The following is an 18,111-nucleotide window of genomic DNA, read 5'->3' as shown; positions in this document are numbered from 1 at the left end:
CCATAGAAGCCTATTTGGAGAGGTGGTGGGTCTCTCAAGTGGCAGCTGCCTTTGATGGGTTTCCTTGGCAGTTGTTTTGGGAGTAGCTGCTTCTGGGAGGAGGCAGACCCTTTAATGGAACAATGCCCCTGATGAAAGCTCCATATCCATTTTCTGGTGCCCCCCAGTGGACCCAGTAACATCATGTGGCTGCCCAGCTGTTCTGCATGTCATGCTGTGAAACCTCTGTGTTAAACAATAGTTTTGACAATATAATTAAAGATCCTGATCACACCTCATAAACAGTGACTCCTCCCAAACCTGGCTGGAGAAATTTTAAAAATTAACCCTTTTATGTCTATCCCTGTATGCAGGTCTGCAACTAGAAGAAATAATTAACAAATAAATATGGGGGATGGGAATGCTGTGAAAAGTTATATCTTATACTATTAAATATAATTGTTTATCATTTATAGGTGATATTGGAAACTATTATTATGGGCAGGGCCATCCCATGAAACCCCATAGGATCCGTATGACTCACAACTTGTTGCTAAATTATGGCTTGTACAGAAAAATGGAAATTTATGTGAGTATAAGCAGCAGTCTGGACACTGAAAATGTTTAAATTACTTTTAAAAGATACAGCAATTTTAAACCTTTTTTTCCCCCCATTACATGTGAGGAATTATTTCTAGAAGCTGATATTTTCCTCTTCTATTTGGGAAACATTAATTAATCTTCGTTCTTTCCCCCCAGTCTTTGACAACTTAAAATGAAGCAGAACTTTTCAACTTACACAGGAGCCACTGCTTGCTACCCATATGTGGCAGAAAAGCAGGGTTAGGCCCCTGTGGGGAGGGTGGGTTGGTTTTTTTTGTTTTGGGGTTTTTTTTAACATTTTTGTTTCAGGGTAATATATAATATTTCTGCCATCATTAATTATGTCAGCACAATTTGCAAAACATAATGGAGGCTGCACTATAAAAATATTTTGCATGTTAAATTTTGTTAATGGAGTTGTAGCTACTTTTACTCTCTATCCAAATATGCTTAGGGTACAGAGTTTTTCCAGTGTCTGTTTATAATACCTTTAAGGTAGTTCAGATTGGTTGCATGAATTTTGTCTCTGATTTAATCTGATTTGTTAAAAACTAACATTTGTTGCAATATTATTTTTTGTTAGAGTAAAATTAATTTTACTTTCTTGTTTACAGCGACCCCATAAAGCTACAGCTGAAGAAATGACCAAGTACCACAGTGACGAATACATCAAATTTCTTCGATCAATAAGGCCAGACAATATGTCTGAATATAGCAAGCAGATGCAGAGATGTAAGTCTCCAAATTGGACTAAGTCTACATTATTTATTCATGTACTGGATTGTTAAGTACTTCATATATATAAAGTGTGAACATGCATTGGTTGTCTAAATATTTAACAATGGATTCATGGCATTGTTTCTCCTTTACGTCAGTCTATAAAGAGCTTCTAGTTTTTGTCTCAAGATTACTCAGAACACCAAATGCTCTTCGAGTATAGAGTTATTAGTATGGGGTCAAATTCTCCCCAATACAATACACCCCATTCTGAGAACTTAAGTGGGAGGTAGGTGCTATGTGTAGGTCCATTGTACTTGGTCAAATTTCACTTCTAACAGTTGTCGGTTCTTAGTTGCTTGTAAAAATTAAAACACATTCTAAGATAAGAGCTTTATAAATAGAGCAGAGGTTCTCAAACTATGGTCCACGAGCTCCATTCAGGTGGCCTGCGGATAGTTGCCTCTAAAGTGCACACCTGGGTGGCTGCACACAAGAGAATGAAGGGCCGCCTATCTAATTAGTGGAGCCGCGCAGGTGTGGCTCCACTAATTAGGTGCCTGGACACTGGAGAAGATGCACATGTAAGGTGAGGTGGTGGCCTTGGGGGGATTAGGGGGTAGGTGGAAGGGGGCAGTGGGGTGAGAACGGGGCGGGGGGAGGAATTTGGGACATGCAGGGCTGCGGCGGCCAGAGAAAGAGGCAACTTTCCCCAGCTCCAGGGCTGTGGCTGCCGGGGAGAGACTGACTGCTTTCCCAGCCTCAGCTCTGTGGCTGCTGTGGCAGGGGAGAGAGGGAGAGATCCCCCTCCTTCCCAGCCCCAGCTCAGGAGCCCCAGCTCAGTGGCCTGGGAGAGAGGGAACATCCATCGCAACAAAGGTAAGACTAGTGATACTAAAATATGAGTTGTGTGCTTTTATTTGTAGAACAAAAAAACCTAGTTTATTATTAAGGGTTTTTTTTAATATATAGCGCTTTTATCCAAAGTGTTTTACAATAGTTAGCTAACAGTACAAACAACATTTGGAAAGATCATTAAGTGGTCCACCAAGACCCTCAGCAATTTTCAAGTGGTCTGTGGGGGAAAAAAAGTTTGAGAACCACTGGAATAGAGAAGTGTTACTTCCCCTGCCTTCGAAGAAGCATCACAGAAATGAGTGGGAAAAGTAAAAAGTACTGGGTGAAAAGAAGAGTGAGCTGAATATTAGAATTGGCCTTTATTAGCTGGAGGGAAGTTAGCTAAGATTAAGAATTAATTTGAGGGAAATAATAGGCACATCACATAAGTGCCTATAAAATTGTTCAAAAAATAAACTACAATATTTGAAGGTGTCATTTATGATTCTGTGCAAAGAGGGTATATTACATTGGATTGCAAAACTGTTGTAATTGTACATATATTTAGTCAAAGCTCTTCCTAGTCGTAAAAAAGATTACTCCGTCTGACTTGTGTGGAAAATTTTAAATACCTTAAGCAACAGTTCAGGTTCATTCATCTACAAGCTCCTATGGTCCCTAAACGTATATCTATATGCTGAAAATGTCAAGTTTCAGTACAATGTAACTTTGAACAGTTGAATCACTAAATTGCCAAAAACATGGAATGCAATGAAAATGTCAGCTGAACTTGAACTATAACCATACTACTGGTTACATTTGAGTGTTTTGAGTAACACGTTTGTAATACCTGTGCACATATTAGGAATATGCACTTGAAAACTAACAACACTTTTTCTTACACAGTTAATGTTGGAGAAGATTGTCCTGTGTTTGATGGACTGTTTGAGTTCTGCCAGCTGTCAACAGGAGGCTCTGTTGGTAGGTATATGGTGGACTTAATTTTTTTTAAAGATATTAATATGACCGTAGCAATTAAAACCAATCAGTACAATGCTTTACTAGTCATAAGCAGCATTGTTCTAGCCATGTCGGTCCCAGGATAGTGGCAAGACCAGGTAGGTGAAGTAATATATTTTATTGGACCATAGCCTGTTGATGAGAGAGACAAGCTTTCGAGCGCTTGATCGTAGTAATGTGTGCTATGTGGCTTTGTGTGGCTGACAGATTCGATGCTTCACACAGATTGTTTAATACCAAATATGGTAATATTTTAAAATTTTTAAAAACTGCAAGTCCAAGATAGACTTGAAAAAAGTGGCATAAAGAGGTAATCTTGTTACAAGAAATGTTATCAGTTTTTCTTCCAATACTTTCAAAGACACTTAACTTCTTTTCTTAATGATTTTAGCTGGGGCAGTAAAATTAAATAGACAACAGACTGACATGGCTGTTAATTGGGCTGGAGGACTCCATCATGCTAAGAAGTCAGAGGCATCTGGTTTCTGTTACGTCAATGATATTGTGCTTGCTATCCTAGAGCTGCTGAAGTAAGTTTAACCTTGTGATCTAAAGATGTCAGAAAACCTGGGTGTTAAAATGTTTAAAGGTGACTAAGAAATGCACAGTAATCAAGGTGGCTTGAATTTTCATCAGATACATTGAACCACCACAATATGAATAAAAAATCTGTCACCATTTAGAGTTACAACACGAAATCCATACTAAATCACATACAAGCAAGGAAAATTAAAAGTTTAAGCAGGGCTTAATTTAGAGGTACTAAGCTTACAGGGACACCTACCTTCTCCTGTAAAGTGACTTTCTCAGTTTGAAGTTGACCATATTTTAAAAAATACAATTTTCCTACTCAAACATATTTCCTGAGATTTAAAAAAAAATCTTTAAAAATATGAGGTGGTTCTTCCATGCTCCTTTTTAAAATAAGGGTCTTTTGTGGGAGCATGAGGGAAACACCACTACACATAATCAGGCCCCTCCCCCTCCCCGATCCTTGATTTCTCTCTGTCTGCGCGGCTGCCTGCTTCCTCTTTTGGTTCCAGCTTTGTTGCTGCTGTTATTGGTGGGCACTCTCTTGGAGAAGATCACACAGTTACATTACTCCTGTACTGCTGTAGGGGATTAAGTGACCATTAGCAAAACAGTGAAAGTGACTACGCAGAGTGCTGTTCGACATACAAATAGACTGGAAAAAAAGGAAAATCAGATAAAATTACCTTTTGATTACCAGTAGCATTTGGGGTTATCTGTAACAACACTAAGTGCAGAATTTTCAGATGGAAGTATATAGATATATTTTTAAGTTGACTCTGTCCCTTTAATTAAAATGTAAACAACATCTTTTAGGAAAGTTAACCTCTAGGTATTTGGTTGGGACCCTCTGAGTTGAAGAAAGAGGCAGTCTGCCAGGCACATCAAGTTGAGATGGAAAGGGAAAGCCGTAATCTGTGAGAACACAGTAAAAGAGTGTTTAAAAAAAATTAAGGCGAATGCAAAGAGAAGAGTCTGTCAATATCCAAACCTCCCACTCTACTGAATCCTTCACATGCACCCAGGACATGAGCCCTGCATTCCTGCCTCAGCAATAACCAGGGCTCCAATCGTCAGCTCGTGACTGAGCAAAGTAGTCTTGTTCGTTATACCTATAAGGAAAGGAAACTTTTCATTGTGCTTATTCATAGGAAGCTTCAGTATATAGCTTCTCAGACCTTGCTATTTTACATTATTCCACAACAATATTATAAAAAATTGTCTCCAAGGGTTGAGAAATATTAGATTATTTGAAACTTCATGAGTAGTTTTAAACAGGTTTCCAGTTGTGTAATATTGTATGTATTAAGTTAAATGCATTTGGAAGCATAAACACTTCATATTTGAGGATGTAGGGAAAGGGAGACAAACTACAAGATTAGGAGTTCACAGGAACTGTATTTTTTGAACTAAAGTAATTCTCTATGTTTACTAGCACAGTGTTCTTGGACAATTCCTTTAGCACATGTACCATGAGAGGGAAGCTTTCTATTGTAAAATCCATGCTTATTGAAGGAAAATGAGACTGAAAGAAAATGTCTGAGGTTGACAGAGTGAACAAAACAGATTATGACCATGAAAAGGAAAGGGAGGGGCTGGAGCAGTTCTCCGTCAGAGGAGAAAAAGAAAAAAGTAAGGGAAAAGGGGAAATGAGTGTATTAATTTAGATGGAATATATGGGCCCAAAGAGTCAAGATGTTAACATGACCCTGTCACTGTCCAACATTAAAAAGTGTTAAGCAAGGTTCAGAGTTTGGTATACAGAGACTCAGCCTGCTTAGTATCATGGCAAATACACCATTAAACATCATTTTAACCTTCTATTAAAAATACAGAAAAGAAGGAAAAAGTTAAAGCATTTGAAATGTAAAACATTAAGTAAGGCTTTCTGTGACTTTCCCCTCTGGTGTTATCTGGACGGGGATCTGTTAGGTCACTCCAATCCTTGACTCTGGGAGCCAGCCTTACTGGGCTGTTCACGCACAGCCTTTGGCATGTAAGCTGCTCCTTGGATTGAATGACACTAGCCAATATCTCCAGTCCCAGACACAACCCTAGGAACCTCGGTCTTGCAGTGTCCAGTTATGCCCGCTGGACGGTGCAAGCTTATATGAGTTTTTCAATTTAACAAAGAAATTGATATGTACCAGGCTTGTTATCCTCAGGGGAGCCTCTGACACACTGAAAACCAAACACACTGCTTTAGGTAGAATAAACAAAGAAATTTATGAACTGTAAAGATAAATTTTAAGTGATTATAAGTCAAAACATAACCGGTCAAATTTGGTCAAATGAAATACAAGCAAAACTCATTCTGAGCTGATCTTAACACTTCCAGTGCCCTTACAAACTTAGATGTTTCTCACCACAGGCTGGCTGGTTGTTCTTCAGCCAGGCTCTCCCCTTTGATCAGCTCTTAAGTCACTTGGTGGTGGTGGTGGTGTCTGTAGGTGGAAGAGAGAGGAAGAGCATGGCAAATGTGTGTCTCTTTTATCATGTCCTTTCTTCCCTCTTGGCTTTGGGCCGCCCTCCATCCCCCACACACTTCAGAGTCAGGTGAGCATTACCACATCACAGTTCCAAACTGACCAAAGGAAGGGGGTGACTCCCTCAAGAGTCTAACAGATTCTTTTGTTGCTGCCTAGGGCAGCGCCCTTTGTTCCTGTGAGGCTGGACTGGGTTTGTCCCATCCATGGCCTGATGAAGTGTGAACTGCCCCTCTGCTTCTGGAGAGTTTTTGTCCTTGCTTGCTTTAAGCCATGAGGATACATTTTCAGCTATATACATGAAATTATAACCTATAACATCACTATAACAACAATGCTTAATACATCACGAGCCTTCCGAAGACACCCGACATGACAAACTTTGCATTGGATGCCACACAATCATTTTACAAGGATGAACATGGGGGTGCTAGGTATTTCCCCGAGGTACAGAGCATCATACTTTCATTTTAGCAACATCCCTTGTTCCCTTTCCTTTTAGCAGGAGAGTTTTTAGAAAGAAAAAAACTTTTGTCTGACAGTCTCTTAGATGGTATTAAATATGTTGCTGCTGCTAAAGCCAGTCCCATTTCCAAAGAAGACAAACCAAGACAAGTGCATACAAAAGGAGAGAGGGGGGGGGAAACAGGAAAGAAGGAAATGCAGTTTTTGTCTCTGTTGTTGACTTTTATGTGCAACCTCACTGCTAGAAAAACACAGGCATGGCACGCTATCTTATCAGCCACTCCATGCCGTGGCAAATTTGTGCTAGCATCAAGTTTTTTGGGGTTTGCATTTATTTGCCTTTTTCTGGTCACAAGTTTACAGTGGTGTTGCAACATTATAATCTTGCCCAGCTAATCTAGACTTTTATTAGAGGGATAAGAAAGAAAAGAAATAAGGTGGGAAAGGAAAAGGACCTGGAGGGACAGCATGCAGGAGACAGTCTCCCATCCCAGGTGGTGGTCAGGATTCAGCAGGAGGTAGTGATGTCATCTGGGTCCCTGTCTCAATCCCAGTGTTATCACGACATTTCTCAGGATTATGCCAAAGGAGGTCCAGGGTTTCAGGAGATTGTGGGGGAGGCAACCATGACGATGGAACTTGGTCCTTCGCCTCTCGTTTTTTCAGTTAGTGTCACAATAGTATGCTTCAAAGCCAGCCCCAGCCAAAGTCTCTTTTTGAGGACTCCAGAAGAGAGTAGTGGGCGTTCTCTCATTATTTTGTTCACCAACTAAGCCTAGTTTCCAAGATACCAATTTTTGTTCACTGATTTCTGATTCCACACTTTTCTTGCCTACCAATACTTGAGTTATATCAATAAGCTTTTTCTTGTTTGTACTAATTCAGTCTTTCTATCTTGCTTTTGCACCTTTTCCCATTAACATTTGTTATCAGTTATTGTGACACTTATTCTCTCTTTACAGTTGAGCTCACAATTTGGGTAAATTTGTAGGCCCAGTTATCACAAAATTGGTGGTGATTGGGTTGGGGGGGGAGGGGAGGAACGTGAGAAGAGAATTGGCTTGCAAAATGTAGATTCTTACTGGGTGACAGAATGAGGTTAAATGTAGAATGCTTTTGGTGTTGAAGAAATGAATCAATGATCTTTGTTTTTACGTTTATTTTCTTTGAACGGTATGATAGCTTCAGTTGTTATGTTTTTGGTTAGATAGCACAGGAAATAAAATCTTAATTATATTTACATACTGACTCCTGAATGTCATAGCACTGACAACTCAAATCACGCCACTTTCTCTTACATCCTTTTTTCACATGTGTATATATATGGTTTTTCCAGATATCACCAAAGAGTGTTATACATTGACATTGATATCCATCATGGTGATGGTGTTGAAGAAGCATTTTATACAACGGACCGTGTCATGACAGTATCATTCCATAAATATGGTGAATATTTTCCTGGCACAGGGGACTTAAGGGTAAGGTCAAACATGAATTTATGACTTGATTAAACTAGCTTTTACTTCTTCTTTTCTTGCAAATGTTCATTTTAGTGTTTGGTGATCATTCCTTCTCACAATAATTAAATTTTGGGGGGGAAATGCCATATTCTGTGGAGTACTCAGCTCCCTGACAAATTTTCAGAATTCGCCTGGGAAATATTTTTTAGCAAATTAACTCCAGCCCACACGGAAATGGACAAGCTGCTTACTAAATAGTTGAGATGATTTAAGTCAATTATATTTGAAACTAGACTTTGGCACTTCTTTAGGAAAAAGATGTGTATTTGATGATGGCCTCTGCATTTTCAACCATGTACATACAGTAGGAAAAATAGGTGCTCTGTGCAGATAATGTTCTTTTATGTGGAAAAGGTTCATCTGTCACAAACAATCAAAATTTGGATATTTACAATACAATACTGTGTGCATCTGAAAAATGCCAACTGTGTTGGAAAATATTTCTCATGTTGCTTAGTGTTAATGCTTTGCATTTTTATAGTGCTCTTCATCTAAGGATACCAAAACTCTTCATATATATTAACATATTAAGCCTTGCAACTACTGTGAGGTTGGTAAATACAGATAGAGAACACAGGCACAGAGATTGTGTATTGCCCAAGAGGTCACAGAGTCTATTGCACATTTGGAATTAGGAACCTGATTTCCTGGCTTTGCATGTTCACTTACTTAGAATAGATTAATTTTTTCCCCCTAAAATTGTTCTAATCTAGAAAATTAGGTCTGTTTAACTGTCAGGGGTGTGAAAAATCCACACCCTTGAGTAGTGTAGTTAAGTGGACCAATGTCCCCATGTAGACAGTGCTAGGTCAACAGAAGAATTTCTGTCTTGTTTCTAATGTAAAGTATACACTGTAAAAATGCAAGCATTAACTCTTCTGTTGACCTAGCTACAACCTCTCGGGGAGGTAGGATTACCTATGCTAATGGGAGAATCCCTCCCATTTGCAGAGGTGGTTTCTACAATTGTATGTGATCTGAAAAGGTGTCCCATTTTAACTCTAGAAATGTATGCTGAATACCTCCAGTAGTAAGACTACAGTATATTATTGACTGTAAACTTTTTAATATGCAGGTTCATTATGGATCAGATTCTTGCTCACACCCCAGTGTGTGCTGTGTCACTGACATCAGCTGTGTTTGAGGAGTTAATTGTAACTTTCAAAAGGGCATAAAATAGTTCTTAAAAGTTTTCAGAACTACACAAAATGTTGTTGTGAAAGGTAGGTAGGCACCATTATTTTCTTGCCACCTTTACGATGCCTCCAGGAGATCTTGTTATGTGATGCAACATCACCAGTATTCCCAGGGTGGAGCTGGGAGTAAGAGTTGGTGATTCACAGTGGATATTGTGGAGACTGATAGTTAAATGTTAAGTCACTAATGCGCTGAATGTCCATCTCAGTCTGGCTGTTGGTGGCAATTACGCAGTTCTAGAGTTGCTTGGTTTTGTTAAATTCCTTCTATATCACTTGTTATAGAAATCAGAGGTGCATATTTTTGTGACTTAACTTGACTGGCCACAAGGTGGTACTGTTGATTTAAACAAAAAGCAGCCAAAATAGGATTATTGTAATGGCAAAGTGCTATCATTATTTAACGAAGCCAGGTTGCTTCTGAAAGCTTGGGTAGTTTGCAGTTGTCGGTGAGAAGTCACTTCTCATGAAGTTTCCTGGATTCTTTAGCTAGCCACCTTGAAGACAAGAGGATTTAAATGCTTAGATGGCTGAAATAAAATAAAACAAACAGAGAAGTATCTTCTCTGTTCTTAGTATTTTTATGGACCTTCAGAATGACAAATGATACCTCAACTGTGATAGACCTCCATCCCTCACCGTCATAATCACTGCTTGTAAATAGTTTTTTGGAATGAACTGTAATGTATATGGATGCAGATGTTTTCTTGAGAGTTCTCCTCTAGCTATCAGATCCCAATTAGAAAAGAATGTCCGGATTTCACTTTTTTTCTTAAAAGAGCCTGTAAGTATAAGTATAAAAGAGAAGGAAGGCTTAAGGAAGCCCTTTAAAGTAAGAATTAACAAACATTTACCCTTGTCAAAGTTCCTTCCCCACTCTGAACTCTAGGGTACAGATGTGGGGACCTGCATGAAAGACCCCGTAAGCTTATTCTTACCAGCTTAGGTTAAAAACTTCCTCAAGGTACAAAACTTTGCCTTGTCCTTGAACCCTGTGCTGCCACCACCAAGCATGTTAAACAAAGACCAGGGAACGAGCCCACTTGGAGAAGTCTTCCCCCCAAAATATCCCGCCAAGCCCTACACCCCCATTCCTGGGGAAGGCTTGATAAAAATCCTCACCAATTTGCATAGGTGAACGCAGACCCAAACCCTTGGATCTTATAGAACAATGAAAAAGCAATCAGGATCTTAAAAGAAGAATTTTAATTAAAGAGAAAGTAGAAGAATCACCTCTGTAAAAATCAGGGTGGTAAATACCTTACAGGGTAATCCGATTCAAAACATAGAGCATCCCTCTAGGCAAACCCTTACATTACAAAAAACCACGCAAACAGGAATATACATTCCATTCAGCACAACTTATTTACCAGCCATTAAACAAAAGGAAATCTAATGCATTTCTAGCTAGATTACTTACTAACAATTTCTAATACTCCATTCCTGTTCTGTTCCCGGCAAAAGCATCACACAGACAGACACCCTTTGTTCCCCCAGCTCCAGCTTTGAAAGTATCTTGTCTCCTCATTGGTCATTTTGGTCAGGTGCCAGAGAGGTTATCTTAGCTTCTTAACTCTTTACAGGTGAAAGGGTTTTGCCTCTGGCCAGGAGGGATTTTATAGTTCTGTATACAGAAAGGTGGTTACCCTTCCCTTTATATTTATGACACCCCTTGAGTCAGGATTCTGTGCTGGAATTGGCTGCCTAGTATATTTCTCGTAGCCCCCACAGACTGCATCAAAACAGTCAGCTTCTGTTTGTCAATGTCAGTGGGCTCTAGTCAGGCTTTAATTTCCTCTGACATATCCTCTCTAGTTAATTTCCAAAATTGAGATAGTGTCTCCATGAAACATAGAACAAGTCTTGTGTCCACCAGAAAGAACATCTTTCTACTTTAGATGCCCTCTCTATAGAGCTGTGCAAATAATTGATTTTTTTGTTTTTGTCTGATAGCTGAACAAAAAAATTGAAGAGAAATTTGGTTCATCCAAAACAAAAATGCCAGCAATCAAAATGAAATATTTTGTGTTGAACAAAGTATTTGTCAACCTGAAATATTTTTTTCTAGTTTTTTGTTCAGTTGAGTAAACTGAAATTTTTAACTGCTTTTTTATTAAAAGCAAAGGAAACTTGAAAATGCCATCCACAAAACCACTGAAGGAGGTGTTGCCCCCTTAATATTCAGTAGTTAGGGCACTTAACCAGGATGTGAGAGGCACAGGTTCCAATCCCTGCTCTCCCTGATGTGTGACAGAGACGCGAACCCAGGTCTCCAACCTCCCAAGTGAGTGCTCTAACCACTAGTTGAACAGCTTTAAGGGGAGAGTGAGAGAGACTCATCCCAGAATATCCTATAACTAAGCCCCTTTGTTTTCAGTTTAAAGTGATTTTTACTGAAAAATTCCCAGATTTTACAAAAAGTATTTTTTTCCTCCAGTTTTCACCCTACTTTTGTATCATTCAAATATATAAAAAATAACTTGTTTTATTAGGAAAATACAATACATTGCATGAGTTAAATCTGTATCTATCTGTATAGAGAGAGATATTACGATAATACATTAGTCTGTATGCATAGCTGTCTGTTGAAGTGAGGCTATGTATTAGTCCAGAACAGAGGTGGGCAAACTGCGGCCCGCGGGCCACATCCGGCCCGTGTGACCATCCTGCCCGGTCCCTGAGCTTCTGGCCCAGGAGTCTCCCCCCCAGCCCCTGTCCCGCTGTCGCAATGCTCTGGGCGGCTGGGAAGCACAGTTGCAGAGCCACAGCCTGACCCAGTGCTCTGGATGGCACGGCTGTAGCACCGCCAGCCACCGGTGCTCCAGACAGCATGGTAAGGGGGCAGGGGAGCTGGGGGTGGTGGTCAGGGGGCGGGGTTGTGGATAGGGGTCGGGGCGGTCAGAGAGCGGGGAACAGGTGGATTGGATGGGGCAGGGGTCCCGGGGGGAGCAGTCAGGAAGGAGAGGGGGGGTTGGATGGAGCGGCAGGGGGCAAGCAGGGGTGGGGGTCTGGGGGTGGTCAGGGAACAGGGAGCAGGGGGTGGTGGATGGGGTAGGAGTCCCGGGGGAGCTGTCAGGGGGCAAGAAGTGGGGGGGGGGTCGGACAGGAGGCGGGGGCTGGGCCACGCCTGGCTGTTTGGGGAGACACAGCCTCCCCTAATCGGCGCTCCATACAATTTTGGAAACCCGATGTGGCCCTCAGGCCAAAAAGTTTGCCCACCCCCAGTCTATAAGATACAATAAACAAAAAGAACAGGAGTACTTGTGGCACCTTAGAGACTAACAAATTTATTAGAGCATAAGCTTTCGTGAGATACAGCTCACTTCATCGGATGCATGGAATGGACGTATAATAAGATATACACATACATACAGATAAGTTGGAAGTTACCATACAAACTGAGAGGCTAATTAGTTAAGATGAGCTATTAGCAGCAGGAGGAAAAAAAAAACTTTTGTAGTGATAATCAAGATGGCCCATTTAGACACCCACGCAAGCTCTGAAGTGCATGCGCATCTGAACGTACTGATGAATCTGATGCCCATCACATACACCTTTCAAGCTGTTAGCAGATAACGGTTTAAAGATTTGATACAAATTTTCATTTTTTTCCCATTTTAGTGTATCAGCATATGTTTCAGAACATGAAGTATTTGAAAGTTTAAAAAAAAAAAAAAACAGGAGAAAAGGATAAAGTTAAGTGTATGCGTTGAAAAGGACGTGGCCTATTATTAAATTTAAATATTTATAAGCTAATAGTTCTGAGTCTACAACAGCAAACAGTTTATTCAAATGAAAAGTTTTATTTGGGGATTGGAAATGTATTGTTTCTTAAACTCAAAGGTGGCATTGTGTTTTGAGTTCTGTTTTCGTTCTGCAGCAAACCACATTGAATGAAATTCAAAGCATTAATCTACTGAACGCTTTTTTCCCCTGTCTTTCCATCCATCAAAATAAACTGATATTTACCCAGAAAAGTTAAGGTTTTTTTGCACTGATTTTCACCCGTTTTTGTTATTGTGGTAATAAACACTGATAATCATAGAATCATAGAATATCAGGGTTGGAAGGGACCCCAGAAGGTCATCTAGTCCAACCCCCTGCTCGAAGCAGGACCAATTCCCAGTTAAATCATCCCAGCCAGGGCTTTGTCAAGCCTGACCTTAAAAACCTCTAAGGAAGGAGATTCTACCACCTCCCTAGGTAACGCATTCCAGTGTTTCACCACCCTCATAGTGAAAAAGTTTTTCCTAATATCCAACCGAAACCTCCCCCACTGCAACTTGAGACCATTACTCCTCGTTCTGTCATCTGCTACCATTGAGAACAGTCTAGAGCCATCCTCTTTGGAACCCCCTTTCAGGTAGTTGAAAGCAGCTATCAAATCCCCCCTCATTCTTCTCTTCTGCAGACTAAAAAATCCCAGCTCCCTCAGCCTCTCCTCATAAGTCGTGTTCTAGACCCCTAATCATTTTTGTTGCCCTTCGCTGGACTCTCTCCAATTTATCCACATCCTTCTTGTAGTGTGGGGCCCAAAACTGGACACAGTACTCCAGATGAGGCCTCACCATTGTCGAATAGAGGGGAACGATCACGTCCCTCGATCTGCTCGCTATGCCCCTACTTATACATCCCAAAATGCCATTGGCCTTCTTGGCAACAAGGGCACACTGCTGACTCATATCCAGCTTCTCATCCACTGTCACCCCTAGGTCCTTTTCCAGAGAACTGCTGCCTAGCCATTCGGCCCCTAGTCTGTAGCGGTGCATTGGATTCTTCCGTCCTAAGTGCAGGACCCTGCACTTATCCTTATTGAACCTCATCAGATTTCTTTTGGCCCAATCCTCCAATTTGTCTAGGTCCTTCTGTATCCTATCCCTCCCCTCCAGCGTATCTACCACTCCTCCCAGTTTAGTATCATCCGCAAATTTGCTGAGAGTGCAATCTACACCATCCTCCAGATCATTTATGAAGATATTGAACAAAACCGGCCCCAGGACCGACCCCTGGGGCACTCTACTTGACACCGGCTGCCAACTAGACATGGAGCCATTGATCACTACCCGTTGAGCCCGACAAGCTAGCCAGCTTTCTACCCACCTTGTAGTGCATTCATCCAGCCCATACTTCCTTAACTTGCTGACAAGAATACTGTGGGAGACCGTGTCAAAAGCTTTGCTAAAGTCAAGAAACAATACATCCATTGCTTTCCCTTCATCCACAGAACCAGTAATCTCATCATAAAAGGCAATTAGATTAGTCAGGCATGACCTTCCCTTGGTGAATCCATGCTGGCTGTTCCTGATCACTTTCCTCTCATGCAAGTGCTTCAGGATTGATTCTTTGAGGACCTGCTCCATGATTTTTCCAGGGACTGAGGTGAGGCTGACTGGCCTGTAGTTCCCAGGATCCTCCTTCTTCCCTTTTTTAAAGATTGGCACTACATTAGCCTTTTTCCAGTCATCCGGGACTTCCCCGGTTCGCCACGAGTTTTCAAAGATAATGGCCAATGGCTCTGCAATCACAGCTGCCAATTCCTTCAGCACGCTCGGATGCAACTCGTCCGGCCCCATGGACTTGTGCACGTCCAGCTTTTCTAAATAGTCCCTAACCACCTCTATCTCCACAGAGGGCTGGCCATCTCTTCCCCATTTTGTGATGCCCAGCGCAGCAGTCTGGGAGCTGACCTTGTTAGTGAAGACAGAGGCAAAAAAAGCATTGAGTACATTAGCTTTTTCCACATCCTCTGTCACTAGGTTGCCTCCCTCATTCAGTAAGGGGCCCACACTTTCCTGATAAATTCCTGGGAAAAACTAAATAATATGAAAACTGAAAACGAAGGGCCCTAGCTATAGCTCAGTGGTTGGGGAATTTACCTGCAGTGTGGAAAGACTCAAGTTCCACATCAGGCAAAGTAGGGGTTTGAACTGGTCTCCCAATAGCTTGGGTGAATTCTCTAACCACTTGGCTGTTGGGTAAAAGGGGGGACGAGGGAGGAATAGCACTACCTCCTGTTCGGATTGACCCCAAATGTTTTGATGAATAAACTTTGTGTGCAGAAAACTGCTCCCTGCTCTGTTCTCCAGCTTTTTGAATTCCTGAGGCTTCTATTTCAGCCACATCAGTTCCCTTGGGGTTAAGCTTTGACAACTACTTGAGCTTCTTTTCAACTTGGAGGATGCCTGCATAGACACTCTTGTTTCACATTGTGCCTTGATAAATCAGTTGAGAATCTATCTAGTGCTGCATATACAGATGCACATATTTGTGACCTAGGCTGATGCAGCTGAAAAAAAATGGTAGCTTTTAGTATTTTCAATGGAAACCAGCATAGGCCTATGAAAATGTTAGTCTGACAATCACCAAAATGAAAATGTGTGTCTTGGGTGCCATGGACAATATTGTCTAGGTGCCTGTATCCTCATAACTATTTATTGAAGTAATTGAACTATTGATTATTTTTTCAGACTTTTTTAACCTGCTTTTTTAGATGATTTGTTCTTGTGACTTAAGTAAGCATCTGACGTGCATGATTATCACTTCAAGCTTAATAATGTAATTTAGGCTTGGGGAAATCGAAAGGGAAATCCATGCTGCTGGTGAAAGAGTGGGGGAGGGGTTGAGAATCATTTACCACTTAGAATTCTGAGTTCACCTCCTAGTTTGTGGCTTTCTAAAAAATAGGCAGTTTCCACAGGTGACAGATTGCTATTGTACTACCAATAAAACTGCTCAATTCCAAAAAACTGGAAAATACTCAAATTGGCTCACTGTAAAATTTGCCATGTGTGCAGCAACAGTGTTTTCCAATTAACCCAGTAAAATTTGGACCTGGGTCAACATACTTAAAAAACAATTGATTGCTGTATTCTGCTCTCCAATAATTGACCAATGTTAAGCCAGTTACAAATATCCTCTGGCTTATTATGATTTTCAGACCTATTTGTAAACTCCCTTTTATTTTGGAAGCTTTTTACCTCCTTAAATAATTGGAAGCATTTTTTAGGGGAAAGGAAACATCTATTTCTTGTTGCTCATATCAGTCACTTAATAGACTGTTATGGCACATTTCACATCTCTGTGAATGTATGGCTTATTTTTAAAGGTCTCATTGTTACTCCATGCATCAGCCAACCAGAGGGGTGGGGGATTATTGGTCATGTGGCTGGTTACTCCCTTCCAATGTGCAAGTACAGTTTCTCTTCTATTTTAAAAGCTTCCATTTTTATGGAGGAACATATAAAGGTACTTTTGCTCTCTTAATCATTACATTTTTAAAAAATCAATATATTGGGGATGGTACACTTTCTCCATTTTAATTTTGGCATATACATTTTATGCTTCAGAATGATTTTCTAGAAGAATAGGGAATTAAGCAAGCTGATTTTTTTGTTCTGAATAATAGCACATATTTTAAGACACGTGATTTACTGTGATTTGGTAAGCATTGTCTTCTTTAGTAATAGTATATTTGTCAACTTCCTTTGTAGGACATTGGAGCTGGGAAAGGCAAATACTATGCAGTTAATTTTCCAATGAGAGATGGTATAGATGATGAATCATATGGGCAGATATTCAAGCCAGTGAGTATTGTGTAAACCCTATTTGAAAAGCTGACTGGTTGTTGTGAGGTTGAATTTAAGATTTGCTATTTTATATTGTTTATATATAGATCATATCCAAAGTGATGGAGATGTACCAGCCCAGTGCCGTGGTATTGCAGTGTGGAGCAGATTCATTATCTGGTGACAGGTTGGGGTGTTTTAATCTTACTGTCAAAGGTAAACAATAGAGAAAATGCTCACAGATTCACAATAATGCCTGTTAGGTAGAATGCATGGGTTTGATTAATTTTTATTTAGATGAAGGGAGTTTTCATTCTCCAGATCAACCTCTCTCCCTCAAACATATTATTTGATAGTGAAGTTGGCAAGTTAAGTCGGTGGATATTAGTTCTCTTCTGGCCACCAGTCCAATTCACTGCCTGTCGTCATGAATGAGACTGGTAGTCAGAGAGAGAAAGACGATTGTTTTTCTCTCCCACCCACTTCCATTTACTAAAATTAAGCAACTTGCATTTCTACCTTTTCATAACCATTTCTTCTTTAGATTTTGTGCATTATCTTATTCTTCCTAGTCTCATTTCTTCCTCCCTTTTTTGTTTTGCTATTGTCTCTTTAGTTCCTTTTGGTTTGGAACTCCTTGGGCTTCCCTCACTTTTCCATAGCTGTGCAGCTCAGTTTTAGATTGTGGGGTAATACACCAAATGTTTGATTTCTGCAATCTTATGCTGAATTTAAATTTCTGTAATGTACATAGTCTACAACTGTGGGGTCACTTTGTGATGTGACTAGCTATATTTAACTGTGAATACTTTATCAGGTATGCCAAATTAGTTATCTTCTTGAATTGAGAATATTCGTTGCAGCGCTGAATTTTGCTAGTAAACTAAGATGTGCTGTGCCTTACTTGAACATTTGTCCACATTATTAAATTTACCAGAACTCCGTTGATTTTAATAATTAAAAAAAAAGCTTCCTCAATCTCTACAACTAAAATTATATGTTAGTATTAGCAAAATGGGGAGAAGTAATGTTCTTTTGATACTTACTGAATTCTGTCAGTATGCTTTTCTAACGAGAGAAAAAAGTTATATTGACAACTGTTTCATTATGTTAGTGACTACTGTTACATACTTCAAACTTATTTGAATCATCTCAATTTTCTTTAAGGTGACAATTCTTAAAGGTTTAGCTA

At 40.3% G+C, this 18,111-nt stretch overlaps 1 protein-coding gene across 2 annotated transcripts in view; it reads left to right on the top strand.

Annotated features, from left to right (window-relative positions):
* Nucleotides 1-18,111, top strand: part of HDAC2 (histone deacetylase 2) — a 62,922-nt gene that overhangs the window by 17,506 nt on the left and 27,305 nt on the right. Inside the window, exons 2-8 of one of the 2 annotated variants that reach the window (XM_048844756.2) lie at nucleotides 456-568; nucleotides 1,197-1,314; nucleotides 3,043-3,117; nucleotides 3,548-3,686; nucleotides 7,975-8,116; nucleotides 16,845-16,937; nucleotides 17,027-17,135. In XM_048844756.2, coding sequence (XP_048700713.1) covers nucleotides 456-568; nucleotides 1,197-1,314; nucleotides 3,043-3,117; nucleotides 3,548-3,686; nucleotides 7,975-8,116; nucleotides 16,845-16,937; nucleotides 17,027-17,135 — 789 coding nt within the window. The remainder of the gene's footprint in view (nucleotides 1-455; nucleotides 569-1,196; nucleotides 1,315-3,042; nucleotides 3,118-3,547; nucleotides 3,687-7,974; nucleotides 8,117-16,844; nucleotides 16,938-17,026; nucleotides 17,136-18,111) is intronic. The other variant, XM_048844757.2, reaches the window with a different exon arrangement.

Source organism: Caretta caretta, chromosome 3 (assembly GCF_965140235.1).
Source record: "Caretta caretta isolate rCarCar2 chromosome 3, rCarCar1.hap1, whole genome shotgun sequence".
Taxonomy (NCBI): Eukaryota; Metazoa; Chordata; order Testudines; family Cheloniidae; genus Caretta; species Caretta caretta.
The sequence above is the reverse complement of the archived record's forward strand: the minus strand, read 5'-3'. Positions and strand labels throughout refer to the sequence as shown.